We start from the raw sequence: 16,044 nt of genomic DNA on the forward strand, positions 1-16,044 counted from the left end.
CCATTTTTTTATTTCAATAGAAATATGCAAGGAAATTCAATGGTTAAAATTTTTGTTGAAGTCATGAAAGACCACAGTAACGGATTTACACCTTAAATAAGGCCGCATAAGAAATTTCCGCAAAATGAATGAAAGGACGGTTGACACCGAAATCTGTTCAATTCACATTAAAATAATGAAACGAATCCTTTTAATCAAGTTAAAACATTTGATTTCAACGGGGAATATTGCTGAGACCGCATTTGTTTTTTCAATTCTTCCATTTTTATTTCATATTTCTGGTTTAATCTATGGAATTATTCCGTTCTTTTATGTAAGCAAAAGTTTGCAGTGATTTTGGAAAAATGTCTCTGCCTACCCCAATAGGAAGATGTGTGACCGTTTGTATGCTACAGACAGTGACTGTTACGATTTTAACGGTATGCTTTTATATATATATATCGCAAATTTAGGGAGTAGACAGTGCCAACAGTCTAAAAAGCAGTTGGCATAAACTATGTTTTTTCTTAGCGTCAGCATAATCATATGCTTACTCCCTTAGTTACCATATATAATATTTCCATGGGATCCATAAGAAGCGATCCTTTTCTAAATGTTGGAAATTGGGAATCACACATCAATACACTAGTATGAAATCATTTAATATTTGTCTTACTGTAAAACATCCGTGGAATATCTGATTTAATGCTTCGGAATATGAGTTTGACGGCAATAAGCATAAGATACTGAACACTGAGGATAACTAATTAAAACTTGGCTCTTCATGAACACGTGTTGGTAGTTAGCAGTGGTACAGAACTAGTGGAAGGCAGTTCTAGATATTTCTAAAGTCCAAATAAAGTCCAAAAGGTAATCTTTACACTTGTTGCGAATGTGAGTTTCTCTTTCTTTGTTGTAAGTTGGATGTTTAAAAGAATAGAAGTACCATCGATTGTTATGCAGTAGTTTCTTAAATAGGTTATTATGATTCCATTTTACACATGTATACTACTACGTCGGTACTTTCTGTGGCAATTAATTGTTTAGTATATATTTGTATAATCCGGGAATAACGTGGTTGGTTACAAAATTGTATCCATGATTATATTTTTTAGCTGTTTGTTATTTCGATATAAATTTATAAATAAGACGCGAAAGTAATCGGTACGCTCGCTTGTTACTTTGCTTAGTCAGTCAGTCAATTACACAAAGTGACTCCCATCTGACCTTTGCATCCTTTGCTGGAGAAGCGAATTGAAACATTGCATGCGGTACCATCATTGTTAAATGCAAATTAATAATACAGTTGCAAGAATGCGCAGATTTTCTTACAATATTTTCCCTAATATGAGAGAAATTGTTTTGGTTACATGACCGTCGTAGGATTTGAACCTGTCTAACACACTTTTTATTCAGGTGCTTTGGTCGTTCAACCACGATAATGCTGACATACTGGATATGCTCGCAACTATGACACAATAGTAGTGGCAAGTCAAGACGCGAGCCCCTGAGGACACCGACGAATGGAGTTTGAGAATTTTGAAATGTACTTAGAAATTGTGTCATAATAATGTAAAATTTTTAAAGTGTTTTTTCGTAAAATCATCTAGTAGTGATGTGAAAACTGAAATCTAAGAAAACACATCTAAGAATGAAATGGAAGATACTTTCTGTTAATAAGTATATAATTTTTAAAAGAACATTTCACGAATTGGTTTTTCGACCATTTACCATCACTTGTTGACTTGAAATTGTGTGGAAAACCTTTATATTTAAGTAATATTCGTGTCAGAAATATTAACAATATAATTATTTATTAATTAGTAATAAAAAGTAATAACTTCGTACCAATTAAAAGTAGGTTTCCCGTTTCCGTCGCTAAAATCAGATAAGGTAACATTGTCCCGTTTATTATTTCATACCAGTGTTGCCAACAACTTCATACATTTTTCTATTTTTAACAAAGTTGTAAGAACTATAGGACTTTGTTTGGGAGAATAACAAAGTTTTGTATGCACTGCAAATGTTGTTGTAGGTACACTCGAGTACAGAGTTCAGAGAGTAGTAGAGTTTATAATTTAAAAAGCCTATTTATAATCTATGCAGACATATTTTTCCCATGGGTGTCGTTAAAAGCGACTAGGGATAAGGATTATAAACTTGGGATTCTTTTTGGCGATTACCTAGCAACCTGTCACTATTGTATACTGTACAGCTGAACGCGGCCTTTCAGTCTTTTCAAGACTGTTGGCTCTGTTTATCTCGCAAGGGATAAAAACGTGATTGTATGTATGTATATTTCACATTTTCTTGTGCGAATGTACCTACTCTCAGAACGATACCGAGTAAGTACTGTATTTTCGTGTGACTGTGCCACTTTAATAAGCATCATATTCTTCTATGAGTCGCAGAGTGACATTTTTGTACATTTTAATAAGTTTTTTGCTCTTTTATCTTAAATGCATTTAGTTTCTAAAATACAAGAAAGGAATCGTACCGTGTGGTTCCCTGCACTTTCGAATATGACCACTCCACATCTTACCCATGGATATTGTAAAAGGCGACCAAGGGAAAAGCCGTACACCACACGACTCCTAACACCAAAAATAAATTGAATGCCCAATTTCCACTACATTAAGGCACCTTATACTACATAAATACGACCAAGCCTTGGCGTTTTCCGAGTGGACGCACGCCGCCATTAATCATTACTATGTCACAGGAACGTGTGAATACTCGATATTATATAATATGTTTGATAGAACTTACCGTGTCATATAAGACCGCATTATGTATAGTAATTAAAAAAAAAGTTATTGGTGCCGGGAATCACACAATTCCAATATTTTGTTTTTTAATTACATTTTGGTCCCATTCTTTTTATCGAATTGTAATATACATACATATGGTCGAACGAGATGGAGTAGAGTAGAAAGAGATATTACATACATACATATGGTCACGTCTATATCCCTTGCGGGGTAGACAGAGCCAACGGTCCTGAAAAGACTGAATGGCCACGTTCAGCTATTTGGCTTAATGATAGAATAGAGATTCAAATAGTGACAGGTTGCTAGCCCATCGCCTAGAAAAGAATCCCCAAGTTTGTAAGCCTATCCCTTAGTCGCCTTTTACGACATCCATGGGAAAGAGATAGAGTGGTCCTATTATTTTTTGTATTAGTGCCGAGAACCGCACGGTACTATGTATGTATATTGTATGTACGAAAGCATTATAGCTGAAGGTGTTTCTGATAACACGCATGATGAGAAAGAGAGTAGTAGGTAGTAGAGTAGAAGGTACATATGTTTTATATAATCAAGAGTTCACAAACATAACATAACAAGGTTCGCGCGAAAGAAAACGAGGTGAGAAACAATGAGAAATATGCTATTATCCGTTAACCAATTTCCTCAGTGGACACTAATCTCCTCGCTAATACAATCTAGTCAACTAATGCACTAATGCGGCGTTAGTGTGACTAGAAACTCCGGCGGGAACTCCTAACTTTAATTACAGCGTTCTGTTACATGAGACTTCTCCGTGGGAGGAATTTTTATCTATCTGTTCGAAATAAATTCTTCGGATTCTTCTTTAATCAAGTTAGGTGTGCTTTCATGGAATTAAATTCGGTAAAATGATAATTTATCGTTTGGTAAGTTTATAACAAACATTTCAGCTCAACTCATTTCAGCTCAACTGGAAACAATTAAGAACCTAATGTGGATATTTTTCAATGATTAATACAATATTTCTTTCAAAAATAAGAAAAGCATGAGATATGGTTTAGTCGTCGCATACAAATTTGGATAATGGGTGATATTTGACTAAAAATTCTACTGAAAGTTTCTCTATATTACAATACATACACACAGACATATATGACGACTTTATAAGTCGTAACGGGGTAGAAAAAGCCGACAGTCTCAAATTGAGATTATACGACATAAATGGATGGATGATTCTGTAGGATTTCAGTTTGTGGCGTTCAAATGAATGGCTTATATAATAATCGAATTGAAATTCACATAATGACAGGTTGCTAGGCCATCTATGTTTATAAGCTTTTCCCTTGATTTAACTTTACGTACTCAATACTGTCATGGAAATTTGGATAACGTTGTTAACCCTATACTTATTGAAAGTTTAGCTCAGAACCTGCACATTTTCTATAGAGCTGGGACCTAAACCTAATTCGATTACATCCATCTATACTAAGACAGAATATCCACCATTAGAGCCAGAGCACCAGATAATTCGATGAATCGATTTCGTCTGTGTGTTACGTCCTAACACCGGTACTAAGACTACCGAATATCGACTCGATACATCCTAAATCGAGTTATCTGTTTGAATACAAAGGAATCGAGATAGAATTAATAGGTACGGAGTTTCAAACTAGCGCTGACGTTCATGTACATTAATTATTGAATTATGTTGTATTACTGAATACTAATATTATACTACTAGACACTTTACCAGTGATTTTGTATTTATTTGTTAGATAATGAAGTACGTGCTGTGTGCCGTTTACTACATCCATGGTAAAGAGAAGGAGTGCTCCTATTATTATTTTTATTGGTGCCGGTAACCACACGGCACACGTCCAGTTGCCTCACGATATTTTCTCACAACTGTTAGAAACGAAGATATGTACATAAGTAGTGAATAAAGAAAACAGATGTTCGGCGTGCTTTCTTAGTGATAGCATTACTGGTCATTTACCCATGCATTCAATATGCACGGCCGCGGCAACCACCATATATAATTCATCGCCCACAGGCCACCTGGCAGATATTGATTCAACCAGTGCATTTAAAATGTCTGTTTGTTTGTTTGGAAACGGTTTTAAAATTACACTTTTTTATTTTGACGTGATTGTCGCAGAGAAATATCACAAAATAATTTTCGTGGTTATCCACAGAAAAAATACAGGAAAAATTTTAGCCATCGCATACAAGTTTGGGAACTTGTTGATGCTTGTTAATGAATTTCTATTGAAATTTACTCTATCGAATACAAATGAAATATTAGAGAAAAGGTTCGAATCCCACTACAGCCATCATAAGTATGGATGACTCTCTTCTTAAAATGAAATACCTATAATAAGTCAAGATTTAGAGGGAAGGTTCAAATCTCAGCGCATTCATCTGAAGCATTGATAATCCTATTTTGAATTTATTTTCTTTTAAATATTCTCTTCTTCCTACTTTAGTCCCGGCGTTTCCATAGTTACACATCCAGTTACCTAAATGTGGAGGTTTCCTCACGATGTTTTCTCTCACCGTAAGAGCATCGGTTACTATTAAAACTAATGCACATAACTTCAAAAATAGTCATTGATACATGGCCGAGGTGGTATCAAATCTGTAAAAAATTATTATTTATGTTACCTTATAACCTTAAGACCATATTTATTTATTCTGATAAATTGAAATATAGACACGAAACCAGGCTAAAAATACTAAGTTTATGTTTCAAACCACTCATAGCAATTACGGTACCATAGGTCAGCAATAACAAGGCAAAAGTGGGTTGAAGTTCTAGCGGGAAAATTAGTACACCAAATAGTAAATTATGCACTTACCCCGTCTTTGGAGGAAATAATATGTAACTTCATGGAATAGAAGTATTTTCAAGGAAAATTGATTACAAGCTTATAACATTTTATGATTAGGTTATAACCGTAATTCCGCCCCCGGATAACAAAAATAACTTCCGTTTCCGTGGTAATTTCGGAATGTTAGAGATCACTTAGCAGGGATACTTAGTGACCAATTAGTTCTCCCAAGAATCATTTATGCTAAATTTCAGTTGTAATGTCTATCAGTCTACCTACCTTCTCAGTAACAAAAGTTAATAATTATATCTGTATCTATTTAGTATCTTCAAAACTACCAAACGAGTAGGAACATTTAATGAATATCCTGTTTCTCTTTATAACCTTTTACGAAATTCATAATAAAGAGATAGGGTAATAATATTTTGAAATACCGACCGGGAACCATACCGTGTGGTTCCCGGCACCGTTAAAAAAGTGACGTGACTATATGTATGTATAACCATAGTCGTACGGCACACTAAGACTAATTGACATAGCCCAAACCGCTGGGTCTAGACTTGAAATTTGATATGTATGTTAGTTCCTATAATTGGTTTAGAGGTATACTAAGAGAAGATTCCATAAGATTCCCACGGGAAAGGAACTATCCTTTTAACGCAAGCAAAACCGCAGGTAATAAATTTAATTGTTTTATCATTAAACAAATAATCATTTCGCTTCTCAGTAGTTCTCAGTATCACAAACAGGCGTGAATGCTACCACTTCATAAATACACACTTCATAGGCATATATAAACTATGAAATTATGTCTCTCATCAGCATAACATATATAATGAGCCAGTGATAGCCGTTCAGCCGACATTGGACCGCATAGTATTATATGCTGTGTAAGAATGTTTTGTTTACATCGCTAAGCGTACACTTAAGACTTACTCAGAAAAAGTTAAATTGTATTATGTTATTTTTACTTTAGAATATCATTCCATGGATGACGTTAAAGGCGACTAAAGACATAAGCACATTCATTTAGTGCAAACGTATCTTCTAGTCAGTCAAGAACATAGCTGCTTTTCCCGCGCAAATTGTAAAAGTTAAATCAAGGAAAAGACTTGAGAGTTTGCTTTAAGGCTATATAGGCTGGCTCTGGTACTTTCAGTACAATTTGTATAAGTCAATTAAAGGAAATACCTACTTAGAACTTGGTATATTATGGTAATGGGCTACCTATTATCTCTTTGACAGCAGTTTAAACAAACAAATTTAATGTTTTGTAACTAACATTACTTATAACTAACAAACAACTTATCACCAACTAAGTATAGTCTCAGTTATATTAATAGTCTAAAGTGTGCGTCGCCTGCATCACACACACATGGACCGACAGCTGCGCAAGCGCTCGTCACACACCTACACATAAACAGTCGAAGCAGATTTTCCATACTGTGACATCGTTTCTGCCGTATTTTAACAAATAAAACCGAATCAATCGCTTCAAATTTCGTTCAAAATAGGTGAGTGAATATATTTTTGATATTATAAACGTATTCATAGTGAAAAGTGTTACAAAATTGTCGTTTTGTGTCGAAAAATGTGCTGACAAGGTGAAATGTCTCTTTCGATTTCATTTGACAAGAAATAATAACACTTTTGTTGAGTATTGTGACTACTGTTTGTGTCGTGAGTCATAAATTCATTACCGTACAAGTAAGTGCATGTGATACCAAAGTTATTTCTTTTTAATCTTCATGGTTCAAGTGATTGTTTTATCACCGCCACTTTTGTGGAATAAATTGCATTAGTACTTACTCGTACCTACATGGTCTATATTCGTCAATAAGTTAGATGTTTTGTTAAGTATAAGTAAGTAGGTAGTAATAAAGATAATACGAGAAAAAATAGAAAAGAATAAATTATACTTTATTAAAAAACTGTCGTGGGCCTACTGCAATAAATTTCTTTACAAATAAGTAGTGCCCTTGTACTAAATTTCTCCTTAGTTTAAGTTCTTTTCATATTTATTCCCCTTGTTGTTAATAAATATATAAATTAAAAAAGTAAGAATTATACAATGGAATCTAAATGCCCAATTTTAACTTTTACTCAGAAAGTTTCAGAAGGGAAGACTTTTTATTTACAAAGTTTTCTATATTGATAATTAATTAATTGATTGATGACATAATAAGGAAAATACTTAACTTTTCCATATAAATACTTTACATATATGATAATGTATGATGAAAGAGTAGGTAATGATATTAAATCATTGGGCATGTTTTTATTGGAAATAACATAACATAAATAACATATCTTTAAATTGTTGTGCCGTGTGGTTCTTTACACTTTAGAAAAGGACCACTCTTTCGCGTGAATGTAAAAGGCGATTAAGGGAGAGGCTAATAAACTTGGGATTCTTCTTGTAGGCGATAGGCTGGCATCCTGTATTTGAATTGTATTCCATCATTAAGCCATACAGCTGAACGTGGACTTTCAGTCTTTTCAAGACTGTTGGTCCTTATTAGTATCCTTATTAGTATTAGTTAGTATTAATGTATACATAACTTACACAGAACTAATATTAATAATAACATAACAAGAACTAATATTAATAATTGGTTTATTTCAGAAACAAAATGGCAGTTTCAAGATACCGGTCGTGGTGTCTTGGATTAAGAATAAAGTGTTTCATTATCGCCTATCTGAATCTGGTAAATATTTATGAAAAAAACCCCCTTGCTTTCTTCATTAAAATAAAAGGACAAATCCCCAATCTTGGCGGAAACTTTGAAAGGACCAAGTAACATTAGAATGTTTAAAATAGTTGAATACATACATATAATGACGTCTATATCCCTTATACGTATGTATTTTTTAACATTAAGACGTATATAGATTGTTTGCCATTATTAGTCTATTAGGTGTTAAATATATACATACATATAGTCACGTCTATATCCCTTGCGGGGTAGACAGAGCTAACAGTCCTGAAAAGACTAAATGGCCACGTTCAGCTATTTGGCTTAATGATGGAATTGAGATTCACATTCACATAGTGACAGGCCGCTAACCCATCGCCTAAAAAAGAATCCCAAGTTTGTAATCCTATCCCTTAGTCGCCTTTTACGACACCCATGGGAAAGAGATGGAGTGGTCCTATTCTTTTTTTGTATTGGTGCCGGGAACCACACGGCATTGAATACCTAAGAAAATTGACAAATACATCATTCCGCTTGTACTTGCTGTGATCTCTGCATACTTATAAATTATAATGCTTCATCCACATTCATTTTTCATTAGAGAAACAGCAGCCAGTATCGTAATACATAAACAGACACAGTATACTGCCATCCGGCGACTTCGCGGAATGCTATCGTATCAATGACTGTGTGTTTGTTTGTTTGTTCGCAGTTCGCGTGTATCGTCGACATTTTCTGTCATGTGTTGGTGGTCGCCATCACTACTGACGGCTTCCAATGTGACGTCAGCAAAGCCAGTGTAAGTATTATGATTATTTATTAAATACTTTCGCCGTGTGGTTCCCGGAAGCAGCAGGAAAAGAATAGAACCACTACATCTGTTTGCCATGGATATCGTAAAAGGTGACTAAGGGATAAGCTTATCAATTTGTGATTCTTCTTGTAGGCGATGGGCTAGCTGTCTTTATTTGAATCTCAATTCTATAATTAAGGCAAACAGCTCAACGTGGCCTTTGAATCTTTTCAAGACCTCGGCTCGGTCTACCCCATAAGGGAAATAGACGTGATTATATGTCTGTATATATGTAATTTCACAAAGAAAACACTGGGTGCTCTTTTCAGTGTAGATTGTAGAAGTCAATTTAGATGTGGGCCTACTGTGAACCATCCGATCTATCCCAGAAGTCTTATTGTATCATCCCATGGCCCACCATGGGATGATTCAATAAGACTTCTGGGATAGGGATCTTTATCAATTCTCGCAAGAAGTGAGACGATTTTATCCCAGCAGTCCCACGGGACTAGTGATGGAGACATGGTCAAAGGCATACCCCGGGCTCCTCTCCAGAGAGGTGAGGATGCAACCGGGACTAAAGCCAGGAGGAACAGGACTAGTGACCCGGGACCTCCGGTGCCACAGACAGACACACATTCAATCATGTCATCGTCATTTAAATATTTCATCTTTTCAGATCCTCGATGATGTCTGGCCGTGGCTTGAGCCCCTACTCCTGGTCGTAAACATTGGTACTCATGGTTTTTACCCGCTCCCCTTGACCTTCAGCCAGACGGGTTCCTTTCTGGGCTACCTGGAGCCTGTAGCCACCCAAGCCACGTGTTACCCAGGAATGTTCCACGTCTCTATGGTCGATATGTTGAATTTCATGATCAATATAATATGGTTGTATTTCGTCAAGGCGTTTGTTCGCGGCGTTCATAAAGTAAGTTGTTAGAGATTTTTAAACATACATATTATCACGTCTTTATCGCTTACGGGGTATAAAGATCCAACTGCGTTGAAAAGACTGGAAGACATGCCGGAAACTCAAAGCACTTGACTTACTTTTATTATTTTTTATTGAATAACTAATTGACTGACATTGGGAAGCACAGCCCAACGAATATATAGTAGGAATTTGCCCAAAGAAAATTTAATTCATATGTAACAAATGCATATATAAATCATATAACATATAAGGCATCAAAAAGATCTTTTTCCATCATGATCTGAGCGTAGGCCGAATACAGAACGTCAGTCATCAGAAGCAAGAACACAACCAATGCGCATGCGCAAAGTAGGCCATCAGATGACATATTTATTAAAGGAGACAATAAAAGACTTGCGATAGATTTTAGATTCCTATTTTTATATAAATCTAACTATTAACTAAATTGTAGGTACACACACACATCATATCTATATACCTTTCGGGGCAGACAGAGACAATAGTCACAAGTCTCGAATGCTTTGTTTAGATGTATGGCTTGATGATAGAATTTTATTGAGCCTTAAAGCTAAAATAAAAATTCACTACCAAAGCCAAATTTCAAAAAAATTAATAGAAATTTATAAATTTTTAGTTTGAGACAGTGACAGGTTGCTCGCTCAAAACGTATCAACGTACTCAATCTAATAACTACATGCCATGTGGTTCCCGGCACCAATACAAAAAAGAATAGGACCACTCCATCTCTTTCCCATGGATGTCGTAAAAGGCGACTAAGGGATAGGCTTATAAACATGGGATTCTTCTTTTAGGCGATGGGCTAGCAACCTGTCAATATTTGAATCTCAATTCTATCATTAAGCCAAATAGGTGAAAGTGACCATTTAGTCTTCAAGACTGTTGGCTCTGTTTACCCCGCATGGGATATATACGTGACCATATGTATGTATGCATGTATCTAATAACTACTCGTAATTGTTATATTCTTGCAGAAAGATCCTGAATCGATGCGTGTGTTCTTTGGCATAGGCGTCCTGAAGCTGATCATTCAGATCCTGTACTTCGGCTACCTTCCCGACTTCAAGTCTGTCTCTAGCAATGAAACCATCTGGTTCGTCAAACTCCTGGATATCGGTCAGTACACATTTATCAAACCTTTTTTCCACAGGGGTAGGCAGTATGATTCTTCTTTTAGGCGATGGGCTAGCAACCTGTCACTATTCGAATCTCAATTCTACCATTAAGCCAAATAGCTGAACGTCGCCAACCGGTTTTCAAGACTGTTGGCTTAATTTTGTCCAGGTCGGTTAGTTAGTGAGCTTGGTTTCTTAAGATTTTAAAGAAATAATTTACAGACTAGATTTTGTAAAAGTTTAGGCTTCGCTCCCGAGGGTATTAGATAAGTAGCTTATGTTTGACCTCTGAAAATTATTCACACAAAATTTCGTCAAAATCAGATCGACGGCAGAATATAATAATGTTTTTCGTAAAAGATTAATAAACAAATTGTCTTTCACTTCTATAATATGTTAATAAAAAACTAACCAAATAAAAATTAAATTTCAGCCATTTCAGGCCTCTGTCTGGTCATAATTTACGAGTACATAAAATTGGTGGTTGTTGAAAAAAAGCGAGAAACGACAAGAGTGGTCGACCAACCGCCGCCTTACATCGAATGCCTTATAGGATCCGCTAATCCTATTAAAGAAGAAAAAAAAGAAGCTGTTACTAACCAACCTACGCAACCAGATGGAGCCTCTGTAGCTTAGCTGTTAGCACAGAGCACAGAACCTGTCCTGCCCTCTCAGCCAAGTGTCAAACTCTCGAAAGCGTTTCCATATTACGAGCCGCTAAAGCATTAGATTAGTATATCACTAGATACCGCGTAGCAGCTAGAATAAAACTATTTTCTTAGATGATAGTATGGTATCACTCCATCTAGTGATAATTATTCAATGACCATCGCTTTGGCGACGGGGGCGCTTTTGTATTGATTGATATTGGCTAGAGGAACAGAGATACAAGGTATTCTGTGGCTAAAGTAATACTACGTTAGTTATTTTGATTATTTATGTATTAGGTTATAAGATTATACTTATATTTAGATGAAATGAAAGTCCTTTTTAGTTACGATGATTTATCTTATGAACCTACTACCAATCTTCTGGTTTTTTCTGGTTTTATATTTTACAAAAAGCCATCTAGGTTTTCAACAACACCAAATTTTGTCTTAAAGCTTCTATCCATTATACTATTAGGTACAAGTAGCTCCCTATATCAATAACAATATCTTCAATTTTATGTACTTATTTTGTTTAATCTCATTTGCATTATCAACATTAAATATAAATTTGAAAAAAAAATTTTTTTTTATTTTTGTATAAAATTAAAGTCAGATTACCTTTAATTTTTTCCCGTATATATTTATTTATTTAAAACCATATTAATATAATGTGAAAATTTGTTTGTTTGTCAATCATTATCGTCGAAACTATTTTTTTTACTACTACTGAACTGAACAACATGAAATTTTGGAGTACTTTCCACGGGGGCAAAATCTGATAAAATAAAATGAAATATTTAAACATAACAAGTACCTATACTGATACCTAAAAAACCTCTCAGTGGTTTACGTGGTATGGAGACAATATGTACTTTTGTAATTAATTAAACTGAATAAATAATGTAAAAAAGTCAAACAAAATCCAAAGTTTACAAGCGCAATCTGGTTATTAATAGACTATATCAAGCTTTAACACAATAGACGATAACAACTTCAAATGACGCTGGCTGCCAAGACCATACTGCATTTGTATGACAGAAATTAATAAAGGCATAACATTAGGAAATCAGAGCTTCCGCTAACCGCGGCGCTTTCTGTTTGGAAGCTTTCCAGGTAAAGCTGTAATTTGGTCCATAATATTCTGGCTTTCAGTTATTAGTGTTGAATAATTAACATGCATACAATTATATGTAGCTAAAATTATGTGCCGTCCGGTTCTAGGTTTGAATATAGGTATAAAAATATATATTTTTAATATTAGATTTATTTTTTACAATAGGCTAGGTATTGCGAACGATTTTTTTTAACAACCATTTTAAGTGAGTACTCGTATATCTATTTTATTATGTCTTGTCGTACTTCAAATAAAAAAATACCTATTCGACTGCTCACGAGTCGTATTATTTTATAATAATTACCGATTTTATGTCATCACATTATACTGTCCACCTTTTCACAACACAATGGCTCTTCCTAACAGTCGACAGTGCGGCTAATAGAAAAAATCAAGTTGTGGTGTCAAACTATTCTAGTTTATTTTCGTTCATGCAGAAAGAGCGACTAAGAACGCACTTTCAACGTCATGGAACGAGCTGGTTTAGTTTCGTTTTTTATAAGGTCACGGAGGTCAGATTATCACGGATTATGATTATCCTGGATAGTGGTCGTTAGGTCGTAGGCAGTGGTAGTGGGGACCTTAAGGGCAACTGAGACGAACGCCTATAAAATTATTTGGTCATAATCGATCCAGTAGTTTATAAATTGTGGCTTGATTTCTATAACTATTCTATAAAACAGCTAAGCCTGACTCAGACTAAGCTGCTTTAATTTTTTTAATTTTTCTTTCATAAACGATTTTGCTTGTAAACGATCAATTTAATTGGACCTTACATGATATGTTTACAGTTATATATGGACCGTTAAGTGTAGTATCTACACATATTCATTAGTATGGATGGACGCATGTCTCATCTCCCATATCAGAAGAAAACACGACTAGCGAAGTTTTTGCCATCATTACGGGGCCGCAAGGACGAATATGATATTATGGGAAGTGATCATTAGCTATCTTTTTCCTGGTGTAAGAAAAAGATTTTGAAGGCTTATAGAAATTCCATAAAATCTATAGAACATCACTCACATCCTTTCCAGAACCTTCTCCTTATCAGATACAGATGTAACTTTGTTTTTTTTAAATAAAACGGGTTAGATTAAGAAAAACTTTACGCTTAAGTTATCAATTAAACGTATTTCCACTTTCAATTTAAAATGGTTAGTACATTGTATTTCAATGGAATTTATCCGGAGTAAACTACTAACATGCCTAAGTAGTTTTTAAAATAACAAAAGAAATTATATATAAGCTATATACGAAAGTCCACCAAAATTTAATGTGCCATTTGTAAATCAAAGCGAAATTACGTATCACAACACAATTAAGAAAAAAATATATAGAAGAATCATAAATACCAATCCATATAACTACTTTGAAACTTTCCCCGGCACTAATCCGTAGAAATAATAGTTCAAGAATTACATGGAAAAATTTAATATCTCTAGTAGAAAATCTCGGGAGCTGTCAAATATAGCACTTGGAAAGTCCTTGAAGTGAGGATATCCCCTAGGAGCAGATCCATTTATTACACACTGGACGAGTTCCTGTTATGAAACAGCTAGGTCATAGACCAACATAGAACTAGACTAGAATAAAGAAATCTTAATGGCACTCAGTCCACATTTTTCTCATATTTAAGAGTAAGTAATGTCGGTAAAGATAAGCAGAGCGTCTTCTATATTTCTTTTTATTACATATAAAAATGGCTTTCTTATTCATAGTCATAACAAAAAATATAAGTCGTAAAAGGCGACTGAGGGATATGCTGATAACCTTAGGATTTCTCTTGTAGGCTATAGGCTAGCAACTTGTCACCTTTTGTATCTCAATTCCATCACAAATACAACTGAATGACCTCCCTGTCTTTTCTAGACTGTTGGCTCTGTCTACCGAAGGGTCGTAGACGTGGCTATGAGTATGTACGTATTACTTCGCCTTTATTTTTAAACACAATATTTAATTGCAATAATACATAAATGTAGTTTTTTCATCAAATTTTAATATTAAATTCATCGCCTACTAATTCATAGTATGAGTGGTCTATGAGACATGTTGGTCTATGAGTCGGATCTTACAAGAACACAGATTTATTTTACGTTCAATTTCGTTTTATTACTAGATTTTACCAGTCGAGTTACGTGGATTACTTCTATGTGACAACAACATTACAAGTCAAAAGAACTTTAAGTGTTAAAAACTGCAAAACAGCAGTATACTTTTGCACACTTATCTGTTTCTTGATGAAGGGATTTTCAGCTTTACTTTCATAGCAAATAAGAATATTCTGTGAAAAACTTATAACATTTTTTTTAAATCGAGAGACTGCTTTACTCCATTTTTTTATTGAGAAAGCCGAGCCTGGGTTTAGAGAAAAAAAAAATGAATTAGAAGAGATTTTTTCTAAATAAAAAACCACACCTACATCCGAAATACACGGGTCTTAACACTTTACGCGAACGGAGCTGCGAGCATTCTGTAATAATAGAATATTAAATCTGTAAATCTGTGTGTAATGACTATAATACCAAACGTATGTGGATGCAAACGTATTAAACTTTCAAACTATAATCACATTTTTATTTCTTAGCGGGGTAGACAGAGCCAACAGTCTTGAGAGACTGAGAGGCCACGTTCAGCTGTTCGGCTTGATGAATTGAGATTCAAATAGTGACAGGTTGCTAGCCCATCGCCTAAAAAAAGAATCGCTAGTTTATGAGCCTATCCCTTAGTCGGCTTTTACGACATCCATGGGAAAGATATGGAGTGGTCCTACTCTTTTTTGTATTGATGCCGGGAACCACACGGGACTTTCAAACTATTTCACGTAGAATTATTTATATTCCCACTGGCAGGAGATAGGATCGCACGATTTAATAGAATTAAGTGGGCACTTATTCGTAAGAACTAATTAAGTGGCGCGGCGAGAGCAAAGAGTAGCTAAAATAATGCCCAGACGTGCTGGAAATTTTATATTTTAGAAGAATTACTCCGAATTTATCACCAATGAGGAATGGGTGGCGGAAATACATTGCTGTTCCTGAATTTATTTTAAATATACTCCACACGGAGAGATTGGTACTTAAAAATTATTGAATAAACTTAAGTTAAACTTAACTTACTTAAAATAACTTCTTTCACCCTCCGTGACTATGCTTCGGGGCCTAATAATTCGCTTTGAAGAATTT

General features: G+C 34.9%; 1 protein-coding gene across 1 annotated transcript; it reads left to right on the forward strand.

Moving 5' to 3' along the window:
• The first annotated feature begins 6,954 nt into the window (after positions 1 to 6,954).
• LOC106131507 (uncharacterized) lies at positions 6,955 to 12,303 on the forward strand. The gene is made up of 6 exons (XM_013330620.2): positions 6,955 to 7,053; positions 8,166 to 8,247; positions 8,948 to 9,034; positions 9,708 to 9,956; positions 10,955 to 11,096; positions 11,529 to 12,303. Exons 2-6 carry the CDS (start codon positions 8,173 to 8,175, stop codon positions 11,729 to 11,731), a joined length of 756 nt encoding a protein of 251 aa, XP_013186074.2. The 5' UTR covers positions 6,955 to 7,053; positions 8,166 to 8,172; the 3' UTR covers positions 11,732 to 12,303.
• The last annotated feature ends 3,741 nt before the right edge of the window (positions 12,304 to 16,044 follow it).

The sequence above is a fragment of the Amyelois transitella genome, chromosome 20 (assembly GCF_032362555.1).
Source record: "Amyelois transitella isolate CPQ chromosome 20, ilAmyTran1.1, whole genome shotgun sequence".
In the NCBI taxonomy this organism is placed as follows: domain Eukaryota; kingdom Metazoa; phylum Arthropoda; class Insecta; order Lepidoptera; family Pyralidae; genus Amyelois; species Amyelois transitella.